Here is a 15,523-nt window from a genome sequence, read left to right as displayed (position 1 = left end):
CTACATCCATAAATTATCAAACCCATTCTACATTCACGCACACACGCCCGCACCCACGCATGCACGCATGCACGCACGCACGCACACACGCACGCACGCACGCACGCACGCACACACACACTCACATTATAGATCCACTGTGCTTATTTATGACATGCTTATTATTTGACCCCACAAAGTTATAAATTTAGCGATGAAGCAAGAGCAGCAATGTTTCGTACCAGGTCAGCCTCAGTAGTCGTGTTCATCCACTTGCGAATGTTCGGCCCGTACGCAGAGCCGGCGAGAATGCCACAGAACACCTCCACCATCATACCTAGGCCATAGCCCTTGTAGCCACTGCTGATCTCAGTGCCACCTAGAGGCAACAAGCCACCTTTGCTGCCCAGAACCTTTTCAGGGTCGTTCACTTCCTGCAAGCACACAATGTGGTGTGTTTTACATGTCACATCTTATATAGCTTGGCATAGTGTACCGATTGCAGCACCGTACCTGTAATCCACATCTGTATGTCAATAGTGGTTGTAATCTGGTACTGCACGAACCAATCGAAAAGACGTGAATACCATTAATAAAGTACATGCCAAATGCCTGTCACAGCAATCTGTGCATTGATGATCGTTCTAACTACAAACACAATTTACAAGTGTGTAAGTACGACAAGGTTTGAATATCTAGTTGATTAACATCTCAATGAACCTGACAACTTACTTTGCCTTCAGAGTCCACTCCCCAACCATTCGGAATGGGCAATCCCTTACGGTGCTGAAGCTCAATCTGAAAAGCATTTCGAGACAAGGCTTCCGATATACACATGTATATATATTCCCCTTTTCAATTTTTCTCTATAGAATCTTATCAAGTAGTGCCAGCCACACTAATGTCTGAAGCTCGCTTAATAAGGGCTAGCTAATAACCATGCAGGAACTTCTTCATTTTGATCATTTATCTTGAGTTTACTTTTTCTTTATAACCTGTAGTGTAACTTCAAAATCTTTGGGCAATATATATGGCCACATGAGTGTGGAGCTTGCGTGTGAGCATTGTGTGTGCATGCATGCCATGCTTGGTTAGTAGGTATTGTAGGTAAGTACTGTAGGATAGTTCTTTTAACTGTAGTTACAGAAGCACGCCTCACGGATTTGCAGGCCGGTTTCTCGCGTTTTTTTACACTACAAAGATTTCTTAAGCAAAACCTCAATTCTTTGTCAATGACCTATTTCCACTTAAATGATGAAGAACATGATATCAGATAGGGATGAATCACAATAGTCCATTAGAAAAACTGTCAGATTCAATAACAGCACAGTAGAATGGAGCCACACCTAGTCTGTTGGAGAACTGCTATTTCCATAACCTAGGCAACTGGCATTTTAACTGCAGTTAGAAATGTCCTATTTAGAATATAGGTTTGAATTTTGTGTGCATAGAACATAGAATCATATGAATCCCAAGAATGTCTGTGATGTGTCAACATGTGCAATTTGCAGTAAAGCAAGACCTACTTAGTGTGCCCATGCAGCCTTCAAAATTATAAAACACAAACCTTTCCAACAGCACAGGTTGATGTGGCCATGTCCAAAACGAAACTGTCTCCTTCTGCAGCTGGAGCAGCCAAAGTGATTGGGTTTGTTCCAAGGACAGGCTGGAAGAAAACAAAAACAAGAGTAACTTTAAAGCATTGATATAAAATATATAAAAGTACATAGACTATGAAATTGCGCCATACATTAAATGACATACGACACAATGTTCATGCATAATATATGATAATTAAGGTGTTATGCACAGTTGCCAATGTTTATAATCGCACCAGTCTTGAATAATATCAATCACAACTGTTTCACAAATGCTTACGTATCATCAGATGCTTACTGCCCTAAAATATTAATTCTTAGCACTAGAGTTGTATGAGAATTTTCTCTTTTAATGTGCTACTGTGAAGATATGTATCTGTATAAGATTATACCTTTCTCGCTCGCGTTGGCACTACAAGGGGAGAGGTGTCTGTGAATGCCATACCCTACAAAAATCATGTTCAAAATTACTGAAAATAGTATACAGACTCTATGTAATAAATCATTTTTTAAATGACATTTATACCACAAATTTTTGGGATAAGCTGCTCTCATGCCTACATTTACATTTATTAGCGGACTATTGTGGTTAACACTCTTTTGCCAGTATAATTTTTATTTCTTAAATTTGAAACTTACCAAAAAGCCCTGGTCTGAGGCTCGCATGCTATACCAGCCAGCAATACCAAAGTGATTCGATCCTACAGAAAATATACATTGAGTAAGCAGCTAAAAATATTGACTTAACAATTGATAACCTAGTAACAAGTTGGATTTACACACAACCTGGAAATTGACCTCCACATTCTACTTAGCTAGTGAAAATTTTGGTGTTTCAAAATGAACAAATTTGTGTGCAATTTATACAGCTGTTATACATATCATATTCAATATATATATATATATATATATATGACATTTGTTCAGATATTCAAGTACACTGAATATCCTTATAAACTGGAAATATTATTGATGTTTCAATGATATAATAAGTAAGCAAAGGGATGTAACAAAACAATAATTGTTACAATATGATTGGTTTAAGTTGCCAGTTCTATAGCAGCAAAATGCATAGATATACCTACTGTGATCTCGTCTATGTTGTAAAAATTCACTACAACTCATTTGTATTGCTACTTTCATAACATTTCTTCAGCAAATCTAAATAGTCTCACGAAGTCAGTTTTTATACTACTGTACCTCGGAGCACATTTCTGGCTCAATGAGAACATGTCGTGATGTTTTCATACTACAAGCATGATCACAGTAGGTGTATTTATGCATTTTGTTGTGAGAACTAGCAACTTTAATACTCAAATGTCAGTTTACCTTTTGCGACAACCCATCCGATGCCCGCTTCTTTTGCTTTTTTAATGGCAAGATCAGTGCAGAAATTTCCAACCACTGGACCAAGGACATTATTGCCATTTACATACGCAGTTGCTGCCGTTTCTTTTATGATAGATGGTTCGATGTCACTACGACAAATCTTTGACCGAATATCATGTACGTACATATCTGTAAAGTAACAAACTTTCCATTATTATTGCAGTAACATGTAGCACGTACCACAGTTTAATTATAATTAAGAAACATATATCAGGGTTTACCCAAGGCATTTAATGGGAAATTCCATGATCAAGTACGTGGATATGACCTTAAATGTTAGAATCATGAATTTTCAGTAATTATACTTTCATATGATTGTATATCTATAGACCAGTTTCAGAGAAAAAAAATTTATTATGTTGTGTCTTCCATAAGAATGTACATGGACACCACATTTGCTTGGTTGATTTTTTAACACAAAATTTTCCATGTAAAACATACAAAATTATTTTGCTAAAAGAAAGAAGAATTCACAAAATAAATTTATTGTAATCAATTTTATTCTTCAACTGAATATATCTCTCAGCTCTTAAAATCAAATTGCATGATTCTATTGGGACTAAACTTTATTTTTATAAAATGCTAAGCCCTTCAGAATTGTGTAACGTTACTAACCAAAACATCAACTTTTTTTTGTTGGAAGAAAAGGAAGTTGTGTTTTTTCTTACACAGTCCTATTTTAAATTTTCCTCTAAGTACTGTCAGGGAGTCTATAATAGGCCTATTATAGACTCCCTGGTACTGTACTATCCTGAGTTTCTGAGGGAACATGAAACTGTAGCACATGGAAAATAACAGCAGCCAAATCTGTAACGTTACTAACCAAGCTGTAACGTTACTAACCAAGCTGCAACGTTACTAACCGATATTAAATTGAGATAGCAGAGAGAAATAATGCTCTGAACTTAGATATTGTGTTTGCCCAGGCTACAGCCATCACGGGCCTTGCAAAAATGCATTTCATGCACGTGGTAAATGGCAATGTTGTGCCACACATCCTGACAAGGGACAGCATCAATGGTAATATTGATGATGATGTGCATTGCATCGGGTCGCCAAGTGATCCAGGCAATGACAAGTCTATTGAGGTGTGAGACTGGTACATAGTGGACTAGGAAGGACGTAGATTTCCTGGAGAAGTGGTAGCTGTAGGTGTAGATGAGTTCCAAGTGTCTGTCGGCAGTGTGATGAAATGTGTGCAGGTAATTATTGGAAGCTAGTGGCCTTCTCCAAAGGACATTATCTTCTATATGAAGGAGAAGATGATTTCATAGTTGGATGTTCCAGAAGTTGCCAATAATTGTGGACATTTCAAATTTTCCACACACATGTAAATGAAATACTTAAAATGAGAATATATATCTAAACTGAGAATATAAAAATACAGCTCAATGTGCATAGTCATGTATTTGTATCTAGATAGTTATTCTTTTTTTATTAGTTTTGACACATAATGGGACAGATGCATTGCTAAATTAGTGTTATACCCAGTTAAATGAGGTTCTTACATCTTTGTAGTGTTTTAGAAATTAGTGAAACTTGTACCTTTCGCTTTGTTTACCTATTAACTGAAGGCATAATTACATATTAAGTTTGGTGTGTTATGATATTCATACAATTATCTGAAACTATAAATGGTACTGCTACCTAAATGAACACAAGTTGGATTATTATGATTATATCAGGAGTGAATAATAATAGATTATTATATTATTTAGATAATTATAAATAATTTTATAATAATTTAAATTATATTAAATTATTTAGATAATTAGATTATTTATATATATAGATTATTAATCTATTATTATTCACTCCTGATTATATCATGCAGCACAGTAATTATACTGATATTTCCCTGAAGAGTATATATTATATATATATGTGTAAAATACTACACATTATCATTTATACCTATGACAGACAAACTGTAACTAACAGTTACTGTAACTAAACGTTACTAACCGTGGAATTGCGCTAATGCCTGTTGGGTCCAATATGTTTCTGAAACTAATTTGCGACATCCCACAAATTCTGGACATGCCTTAATTGCTTAATCGACATGCCTTATAATTGTCAGCTATGTTTTGACTATCCCAACATCAGTCATTCTATATTTTCCCAGCTTGATGTATACGTTATTGTATTATCATGAGAAACTTCATTGTGGTGATGTCAGAACTTTAATTCTGCATGCAGTAGTACTATTTGATGTTATGTTAGGACATTGTAATTTTATGGAAAACTAAACATAAAGGCTTTATAATTATATTGACGCATGAAGGGTCGTTGTCGTATCAGGTACTACATATCAAGAGCTAATAATACCTAGAGTGTACAACGGAAAAACGGGAAAATAGTGCTACTTCACGACAACATTATTCTACTTTGCCTGCAAGTCTATAATAATTTCATGGTATTGCATTAAGCAGAATTCTTTGCTCTCTAAAACAAGACCAACCGCTTGTCAATACGATACTCCTAGGCGGAGATATCGGCTCCTAAACCTCCCCTCCCACATGCCAAACGCCGCCTCGAATCCACTTCTGTCCCCATCCTTCACGCGTCTAAGCATTTCGGCTATCGGTTTCCGTCACCGCTTGGAGCGCTGATAATTGATGTCACATGCCCAAATTTGGTACTCTTACTAGCTGCGTTGTAGAGACTTAATTAAAAAAACATTGCCGGCTCCATCATGACGGGCATTAGCCGTGCTAGGAAAGATAATGGGAGATAAGGGCATAGGCGATGCCCCCGAAAGTCACCTCCACCCTGCACCTGCACCCGAAAATCATTCATAAAATTATGGCGGAAAAACCGAACTCTCACGAAGCAACGCTTAGCCGCGTGAAGGATGGGGACAGAAGTGGATTCGAGGCGGCGTTTGGCATGTGGGAGGGGAGGTTTAGGAGCCGATATCTCCGCCTAGGAGTATCGTATTGACAAGCGGTTGGTCTTGTTTTAGAGAGCAAAGAATTCTGCTTAATGCAATACCATGAAATTATTATAGACTCGCAGGCAAGGTAGAATAATGTTGTCGTGAAATAGCACTATTTTCCCGTTTTTCCGTTGTACACTCTAGGTATTATTAGCTCTTGTACATATGTATATATGTACCCGAGGTATATAGTTTTAAGTTGTTTAGTATTAATTATGTTTATATTTTTATATGAGGTATGTTTAGGGTTAAGGTTAGGGTTAGGGTTAGGGTTAGGGTTAGGGTTAGGGTTAGGGTTAGGTTTATAGGGTACACTTCTGTAGTACAAGTCTGGTACACTTTGTGTATACATATATATGTACCTCGGGTACATATACGTAGTACCAGTAACCTGATACGACAACGACCCCTTCAGCTTTATTGACTTAGGCTACTTGCTCATAATAAGTCAAACTTTTTTTTATATAATTTACATATTTTTTAACAACAATATTTTCATGATATATTCCCATTTCTCTTCAATCTTCTCCTGTTTATTAGGCGAAATAAGTGCCTAAAATGACGTGTTATTGATTTTATTAACATTCATGTATTGGGAGGGGGAACAAATGGGCCCTGACCCATTCATACATAAACAACATGCTTTCCGAAATTCCTCAGGAGAACTCTGTTTTTTTGCAACTATTTTAGGTAGACAAAAAGGGGTCACATGCATGCAGTGTTATATATATACAAAGTTATTTACAGTTCCACCAGAACGTGTATTAAACTTCATGGTTTTTAATTGGTTAGAAGAAGGTGGTCATACAGAAGTGTGTGCTCAGTTTGTAGATTTCATCCAAAACACACATCTTGATATACAGGCGAAATAACGTACGTATCATGTAAAAACAATGAATACACATTTTTATTATCGGCCCCCACACAACATTCGGTTCTATAACGTTATTTGAGATTCCAGTGCATGATAATTAACACGCAGCATGAAACAGCTTACATATCGGAATTGAGGGTTTCAATTACGTACTATTTCTTATAATCTGTCGCATATACTGTACGTACATATATAACCGTTTTATGATAATTGCATAATGCAATCATCACACAATATTGCTGTAGTTACATTTTTGGTAGCGTACGTATATACCCTACAAGTACAAGTTCAACACACGTACATGTTGTAGTTGTATGTACCATATATGAGTGTTGCATGTACGTACTTGTAGGGTATATATGGTACCTGCGATTTTTTCTAAGATCTGGATCAGGGGTCTCGATCCGGGATCTCGATCTGGATAGTTTACTGCGTAGCCCACGGTTACGTGGATAATAACGCAGGGACATTCCGTAAGGAATAAACGTCCAGGGCTATATATAGCTATAGCCTAGCTCCAAGAAACGGCATTGCTAGGGTTAGAATACCGTATTGACGTTAGTCACACAGCCTGGTCGGGTTATAGCTAGCCATGAGGTGTGACCTAGCTAGCTTGGGTAAAGCTATAGCTATAGGTAGTTATATCCTTTTTGTGAGGATAATGTGTATTCTGTAATATTCTGTAGCTTAAAAACAGCGACTGACGACAATTTGTGCAAGCAGCGACAATTTGTGCAGGAGACGAATTGTGGTGTGAGGTTTTGACAATTTGTGCAGGGACGACAATTTGTGGTGCAACATTATACGTACGTGGCCTAACCGAGATAATGTAGCATTCTAAAACCAGCTAGGCCTAGTAGAACAGTTTACAATATAATCTTATCAGTGTGTGTGTATACAGTACTGTCATGCAGTAGTATCACGACATGCTTACCCAATCGATTTAAGCCATGGCTGTAATGTCCCCTGTGATCGGCAGCGAGCAGCACGTCAGCTAGTGCCTCGGCATGAGCTTGCTTTGTGCCTACTTTGGTCATGCATCTTACCATGTACTGCTTAACCTCATCCAACTCCACTACCACTCCTTGTGGGGCTTCGGCGCTAGACATCCTGCGACTATGACAGTAGTTGTTGTAGTGTCGCTCTGGTGACTTCAGCCTCAGACAGGCGAAAGTACTGCAGGCGGGTGCGACTTTGTGCGAGTGGGTTACCGAATATGTAGCACCTGCGCTGACAGTGGCAGTGACAACTCGGCACACAGCTGCAAACATGTCTAGTGGCGGTCTAGGTCCGATGCCGATGGGCGTGACTATGCACCAGCACAGGGTACATGCTCACCTCTACGTGACCTACTAGTACTAACGTGGAGACGCAGTCGTGCGTGCATGGACCGCCGCTACAACCTTCACAGAAGCCGACATGCTAGATCTGCTCTGCTATAAATAACCTAACACAGCTGAGCTGGTGCGGTGGCAGTGGTGACTGGTGGCGCCGTTTCCCACCCCGGAAGCCTTGTTGATTTGAACTTGTTCCGCCAGCCATGTTACAAACGGGGTATTAGCAGACGGATAATCAAAACTGATGGTGCGTTGTATATATGCGCTAGAATCACATTGTATGCACTAGAATCACGTACATGCATAGATATAGAAGAGAAGACTTCTCTTCTATATCTATGGTACATGCCATTATACAAATCAAGAAGCACGATGATAAACATAATATTTATGCAACAACAAAATCTCGATCACCACGTATCAAGTATATATGCTCACTTGTTTTGCCCCCTGGGTAAACAAACATCAAAGTCAGACGCAAAAGCGTTTTGCGCAAAGTCAGCTGTTTTGATGTTTAGTGCATTAGTGCCATAACCTCATCTAGTGCATCACTTTAACCGTATAAAGATTGGTTTTCAAAGTCCATGGCACTATATCAAAGTCGGAGAACCACCAAGTTCAAGTTGATCGAGTAGACAGACCACGGATCAACACTGCGAATCGCAGTTCAGCAGTACTGTAGGCTTCAAATTCAAGCTCAATTGACCAAAGAACCAGACAGGCAGACTGAAAGAGGAAGAGAATTCCAACATGGAATGACACTGACAGAAACGAAGGCGAAGAAGTATTCATACTTGTAGTAGTACCCTATAATATATTTCTCTACCAATACTATAATTCGTAATTGCTACGTAAAGTCTCCCTGTATTACTATTATATATCAACAACTAATTTTACGATGTAAAATTTATAAAATTTTAAAATTTAATAAATTCATAAAATTCATAAAATTTATCATGGTCAGGTGAAATTGGCATTTTGCTTAATGAAGCCTGTCCGATGTATTCGATCATCTGAGCGTGATTATTGTTTTCGACATTGCCATCTTCTAAGGATTTTTTTTAGCTTCTTTTTTAAATTGTTTCTGTCATTCCGTATTTGAATTTGGCCGTTAATGACTTCCCTGAACAGAGCATATTTTACTCTTTTTAGGAAGGAAATACGCGCACAACGACAAAAATGCTGTCAAGGACACAGGTGCTAATTAAGAAGGAATATGTCGAAGTTCAGCAGCTGAAAATCAGTGTATGTGGAAAGTATTGCCATCCTGAAACTACGAATTCATAATATTCATGTACCGATCAGTTGGAATGAATCTTTGTCTACCAGTACATGTAATTTACTATAACTTTTTGTTTGCTTTATGAATTTTATATAAAACAAAAAATACAGATAAAAAATGTTGGAACTATGAAGATATGCACCACATAGAAGATCTTGTGTGGTACCTGGTACTCCAAATAATTATGGTATATTAAATGTGCATTATGAACTTCTATTTGGTTAATGTAGGGAATTGGAGCATTTGAATATGCCAAAGATAATATTTTTGAATGGACTGGCACAATTACCGGATTGAAAGACACTCCATGGGAAGGTTCTTAGCCAATTTTCTAGAAAATAATTCTATGCAATGTCTCATTTAAATAACAGAAAATTTGAGACAAATGAACGTTCATAGAATAATATTCATTTTACTGTTGAAGGTATCTGAAAATTGTAGAGTAAATGTTTTAACAAATAATAAATTGTGACATTTTAGTTGCTGTTATATTGATTCTAACGTCGTTATTGAGACTGGTATCAACAAGAATTGTGAGATGTGCAGATACAATTGTATAAAATTGTGGAATTTGAATAGGATATTTTTGGGCACAACAAAGATGAACCTAATTCAACTAAATGACATTGCTTTGCTCAAAAATAACCGAGCAGATCTTATAAACATACATAGTGGCCACAATGCCGCCACATGTTATGCAGCAGTGTGTAGGAGCATTTAAATTAACTACAGTGAGTCCCTAACTTGGTTGCTAAGAGAAGAAAGTTACCTACAGCAAAAAAGCTCTGCCCCATAAGTCTCACCACTGCCTCATTGCCTCACACTCACATTGCCTCAATCTCACCAACTGGATTCAGCACAAACTATGGAATCAGTTATAACACAATCAATGGAATCACTAATAACACAATGTATTGCCATCAATACGCTGCAAACATGATGGGCCTACTTGTGTAGTTTTTAAAACACGTTAAACTTGGGAAAAGTTCTAGCAAATGATACCTTAATGATTCACGTACTATCTTCAGGGGGCAAGTTTGAAGTCAAGTTGAAATTTGGTCATGATTACAATAACTGCCCACCGGAGGTCAAGTTTGTTACCATTCCTTTTCATCCAAATGGTAGGTATCTTTTGTCAAAATTGGTGACGTAAAATTTGCTCATATTGACAACTTTGACAAAAACTGACTGAATTATGTTTTTGTATTGTTATTGATTTTTAGTAATCAATATCATGTCATCATTTCATATATACAGTGTTTCCCCTGGCCAGAAAGGTCAGCGAGGCGGCAAGATTTTTTTTGGTGGTTGCGCAATCCAACATGCTAGGGGGGTCCGGGGGCATGTTTCCCCGGAAAAAAAGGTGCAATTGGGTGCATTCTAAACTATTCTGAACACATGAGACTCTTGAATCACTTTTTCAAGTTGTCAAAAGGAACAAACAAGCTGCTGGGAAAGGTTTTACTTTCGTTTTTCTCTTTCCCAGTCCTCTGTACGCGCACCCTCATGCATATGCCGCATATCCACAAAGTTACAAGTGCCTAGAATCTTGAAGTATAATTATATACACTTTACATTGCTTCTAGATATCTAACTGGATAAAAATAGTCGACTTTCTACGTAAAGAAAAGTGCCGAATTCAGTTAACAGCTTTGATTACGTGCGTGTTAGGTGTCACTGGTCGTGCCCTCACTCCCCACGATAACCCCTGCGACACATGAACTTATTGTTATGCGGTCATAAAAACACGGGGCTACGCTACGGACCGCAATAGATTTCTTAGACTGTCACGAGGTTTTGTTCGTGTGGCGAATCATGCGCTGAGGGAGTTCATGCCCTCGGCTCTAGATGGTTTGGATATCCCGTCTACGCTCTGGAACGGAGCGTATTAGAATGTGCTCCCGTTTAAAAGTCTGTCTAAACTGCCGTTAAGATAACCGTAGTATTTCAGCGTAATATGAGGGGAAAAAGTGCCGGTCAGGAGGACCGGCAGTTTTGTAGAGATGGTGGCCAAAGCAAATATTTGGGTGGCCTCGGGCCTCCGGGTCAGCACTAATTTCGAACGCTGTCAATAAAGTGTAGTTTATTGATGGAAGAACAGTGATTTTCGTCAGAGAGGCAGTGTTTTTGGATAAATTTTTGCGTGGCGGGCGAGATTTGAGCGAGGCGGCCGCCTTGCTCGTGTCAATGCAGGGGAAACACTGTATATATATATATATCAATAATTTTTTTATATTAATCATTGCTTCAATTATCATAACCCAGAATCTTAAGTTAACTTATTTTGAAAAGAACTAACCAATTATTGGAATATGTATATTTGAGGGTTAATTTTTGTGTATTTTGTAATAGACTACAGCTTTTCATTTAGACTGCCATCATCGTAAAATGTTCTGAAGATCATATCAAGTCAATACATGTATTTAAATTCTTGTAAGCTCAGTTAGCAGATCATTCTAAAATGTTTAAAATGGAAATTTTCAGAAATTATTATAGATGCATTCAAACTTTACAGTTATCATTACAATATTTTAACTGATTCCTAGTGGATGCAAAGACTGGTCAGCCCTGCTTGCGGTGCTTGGAGAAGGAGCATTGGTCTCACAATTGCACAGCACTGTACATCTTGATACATTTGCAGGTACATCTGCACAGAACATTCTAAGCCAAGGCAGAATGTATTTGCTGAACCGTGCTGAACGCGCAGAGCCGTATAGCCTGCAGGGGGGGGGCAAAGAAGCTACTGCACCCCTAGATTAAAAAAATTAAATAGATAATTAAAAAAATAAATTGTTCTACTAAAAGAGAATTGTCGTAGTCTGAATGAAGGCTGTACATGTACTCAAAAGTGCCTCAAATACAATCTCCTGCTATCTACATTTTCAAAATTTTAGTCCCCAGACCCCCACCTGTTTCTTACCCCCTCCTTGAAATCCTGGATCTGCCACTGCCCCCTCCACTAGGAATTTGCTCAGCCTACGGCCCTGGCGCGTTATTGTTTTATAATACCGATTATATAGTCACCGTTTCACTGTAACCTCTACTTCTTGTAAAGCATGCTGAATTTCATGCTTTCAACTAAAAAGAGGGAAGTTCTGGGAAATACAACAACCCTACGCTGTATACACTTGTCGTAATGAAGTCACAGGATCGAGTCCCAGTATCAATAATATTGTTAGCTACGCTCGCGGTAAAGTTTGATCACTGAATTAATTACCTTGATAAAAATCCGTGAATGTTTGGCAAAGGTCCAAAGAAAAAGATGTACCTACTAGGATAAGTAATCGTGGGAAAAGTATTAGAGACTGACATCTGGTATGAAACTTTATAGGAGCTGCTCTCGCACCCTGACCCAGAAGAAGCTGTGAATCTCCAAGCAGCTAACCTTCTCCTGTCCTCACCGCGTGCGTACAGACAGGCCGTGTTGGACTGTGTACTAGAGACTATCAGATTCCAAGGTACCTCTATCAGTCAGTGTTCGGCTGACCTTGCATTTGCAATGTAACTACAATTGATGGGCTATGGTGGGCTAGAAAGAACTCTTGCTGAGACTTAAACGCTCGATGGAAACCTATAAAGTCAAAAGTTGGAGGAATCTTTGCGGCAACCCTTATTACACCCACGTTAATGTTTACTTTGTCATAGCTGGAGTATCTGACATGCAGTTGTGTAAGGATTGCAGCGGAGGCAGCAAGAACCGTGACGTCATCGAGCAATCCAGTGTACCATCGCGCCCGCGCAAGCTCTCCTTTGAGGAGTACCAAGCAGTATGGCAGCGCGTCGGCACTGCTTCATGCACCGACCGCACAGGTGACACGAAACGGTAACATCCCAGTTGGCCTACTCCCATTTTGCCTACACCTATTTCGCCTACTCCCATTTCGTCTACGCCCATTTCGTCTACTCTTAGAATCGGCAATATTCATATTTCGCCTACTCCCATTGTTTCATTTTTATGCTACTGTATTTTATATTTTTGTCAAGTTGTGTTCTAATTATTTGTACCTATGTTTTCTTCTGGTTCCTGCCAATCAAAACCATATTTTATTATTTATAAATGATTATTTAGTGAACAAACCGATCGTAGACGAAATGGAAATGGGGTAGATTTTGAGCATAGACGAATTGGGAGTAGGCCAACTGGGAATTTTGCTGTAGGTGAATTGGGAATTTTGCCGTAGGCGAAATGGGAGCGGGAGTAGACCAACCGGGAATAAACTCACGCAATATGCTTCCATGTAGAGCAGTGCATAATAATCCTTGACCCTTAAGCTGGCCTTGGCCAAGAGACATCTAGTGGCATAGCTCGGTGACACGAGCAGCGTCCCGTTACCTTCGAATGTGTCAGTTGTATATTCAACGTCTAGTGGGCAGTTACTGGCGATCCATAGTAATATAACCCACTATAAAGTCATCTTGAGAGATTAAGAACTCGGGCATTAAGAACTACTTATTTGTTTCTAGAATCGGTACAATGTTAATTCTTCCTATTACAGTTGAATTTTAGCTTTATAAGTCGCCAGTTGTTGGTTTGTCAAACAAGCTCAAATCTTCTTCAAAAAAAAAGTGGCAGAGAACTTGTCATGATTATAAAATTGCCTTTATTTCACACAGATAAGAAAAATCAAGCAAATCCAACAGAGACGAGCTTGCAGAAGTAAGTATACACAATTAGTACATGACCATGTTCATTCGTCAGTTAGGCATTAAGGCAAATATTGTGAATAATTTATTAAAAACGAAGGAAACCGACGCGTAACAAAATATTTGTAACACATATATTAATAGTTTTGATTTGTGATTGTCTGTTACATTTTCAAACAGATTTAAAAGATATAATAAATATTGCGGTAATGCTGTAAAAAAACTGAAACTAATGCACTAAAATGTTGAGCCAAAGACGAGTAAAGGACCGCGGGGACTGATGGGTACGGCTCGCATTATCACAGATGATTCAGCATACATATAAACTAACGATAGTAACTGGTCATTATTTGGTTGTAAAGTCATACACCGTAACCGTAACCCTAGGGTTAGGGTTAGAGATAGGGTTAGGATTAGGGTTAGTGCGTTTGTTAGTGTTAGGGTTAGGGTTAGGGTTAGGGTTAGCGTGAAGGGAGATATTTCTGACTCCACAAAAGTTTAAAAAAAAGTCGTTAACAGCAACGTATCTCTAGAAGAGGCAAATATCACTATATTGTCGTGTGTATAATAATAATAGGTTGAGAATAGTAATTCAGGTGCAAAGTGAATCATTTATAATCCAAGATACAATGAAATCAGTTGACATGAGCTGTGCATGGCAACTATCTCTGAAAAAATCATCAACATACGTGTAATCAATAACAGAACGTTTTTTATTGTAGTGTGTGCGGCCAACTGCTGTATGGAAAGTTTCCCAATATTACAACGAAGCAGCCATAGGATCTGCCCTGCCGCAAAAAAAAACAAAAACAATAAATGAAGCACTAGACACTCCCTATACATCTGTTATTATAAATTTCTGTTAAATTTAATGTTTGACGAGATTCAAAATGTAAATAAAAAATCTTGCCTGGCTTCTAAACGAGATATGGCTTATATATATATATATATATATTATATATATTATAGCTTATAAACGTACCTGTATAAAAACACAAGTCGTATAATGTAATTCACATTATTTTATCTATACCTTTTATCAAATATAATGAATCGTTTTCACGAGTGCACTGTCAAATGAATTATTGGTGGAAGTCAACATCAGGTCAGTGTGTGTTGTGTGCGTGCGTGCATGTGCGCGAGTGTGTGTTGTGTGCATGCGTGCACGTGCGCGAGTGTGTGTTGTGTGCGTGCGTGCACGTGCGCGAGTGTGTGTTGTGTGCGTGCGTGCGCGTGTGTGTGCGTGCATGTGTGTGTAAGTGTGTACGCGTGCGCGCGTGTGATGTGTGCGTGAGAAAGAGAGAGTGCGTGCGTTCAAGCGAGCGCGGGCGCGCGCGCCAGCGTGCGTGTACGTGAGCGCCAGCGTGCGTGTGTGTGCGTGCCAGCGAGCGTGTGTGTGCGTGCCAGCGAGCGAGTGAGTGCGTGGCAGCGAGCGTGCGCGTGCGTGGCAGCGAGCGTGTGCGTACGTGCCAGCGAGCGTGT

The 15,523-nt window shown here is 38.8% G+C and overlaps 2 protein-coding genes across 2 annotated transcripts in view; one reads left to right on the top strand and one right to left on the bottom strand.

Moving 5' to 3' along the window:
- LOC106820674 (uncharacterized oxidoreductase YjmC-like) overlaps positions 1 to 8,216 on the bottom strand; it is an 11,432-nt gene extending 3,216 nt beyond the window's left edge. The window contains exons 1-7 of the mRNA XM_014825176.1: positions 7,713 to 8,216; positions 2,907 to 3,095; positions 2,217 to 2,278; positions 1,970 to 2,023; positions 1,547 to 1,645; positions 712 to 777; positions 222 to 413 (exon numbers count right to left, since the gene is read on the bottom strand). Coding sequence (XP_014680662.1) covers positions 222 to 413; positions 712 to 777; positions 1,547 to 1,645; positions 1,970 to 2,023; positions 2,217 to 2,278; positions 2,907 to 3,095; positions 7,713 to 8,049 — 999 coding nt within the window. The 5' untranslated portion in view covers positions 8,050 to 8,216. The remainder of the gene's footprint in view (positions 1 to 221; positions 414 to 711; positions 778 to 1,546; positions 1,646 to 1,969; positions 2,024 to 2,216; positions 2,279 to 2,906; positions 3,096 to 7,712) is intronic.
- LOC106820579 (ubiquitin-conjugating enzyme E2 1-like) lies at positions 8,048 to 14,058 on the top strand. Its single transcript, XM_014825090.1, has 8 exons — positions 8,048 to 8,104; positions 9,268 to 9,360; positions 9,628 to 9,712; positions 10,426 to 10,518; positions 11,944 to 12,038; positions 12,729 to 12,855; positions 13,043 to 13,207; positions 14,012 to 14,058. The coding sequence occupies exons 1-8, from the start codon at positions 8,048 to 8,050 to the stop codon at positions 14,056 to 14,058; spliced, it is 762 nt and encodes a 253-aa protein (XP_014680576.1).
- Positions 14,059 to 15,523: the final 1,465 nt, after the last annotated feature.

The sequence above is a fragment of the Priapulus caudatus genome, unplaced genomic scaffold (genome assembly GCF_000485595.1).
Source record: "Priapulus caudatus unplaced genomic scaffold, Priapulus_caudatus-5.0.1 Scaffold42, whole genome shotgun sequence".
Lineage (NCBI taxonomy): Eukaryota > Metazoa > Priapulida > Priapulimorpha > Priapulimorphida > Priapulidae > Priapulus > Priapulus caudatus.
Note: the sequence above shows the minus strand (reverse complement) of the source record. Positions and strands in the feature narration are given on the sequence as shown.

Coding starts and splice junctions, on each gene's coding strand:
- LOC106820579 (XM_014825090.1), top strand. CDS start 8,048: ATGTCTAGTGGCGGTCTAGGTCCGATGCCGATGGGCGTGACTATGCAC. Junction 8,105..9,267: donor TGACTATGCACCAGCACAGG/GTACATGCTCAC, acceptor TACTCTTTTTAG/GAAGGAAATACGCGCACAAC. Junction 10,519..11,943: donor CATTCCTTTTCATCCAAATG/GTAGGTATCTTT, acceptor ACTGATTCCTAG/TGGATGCAAAGACTGGTCAG.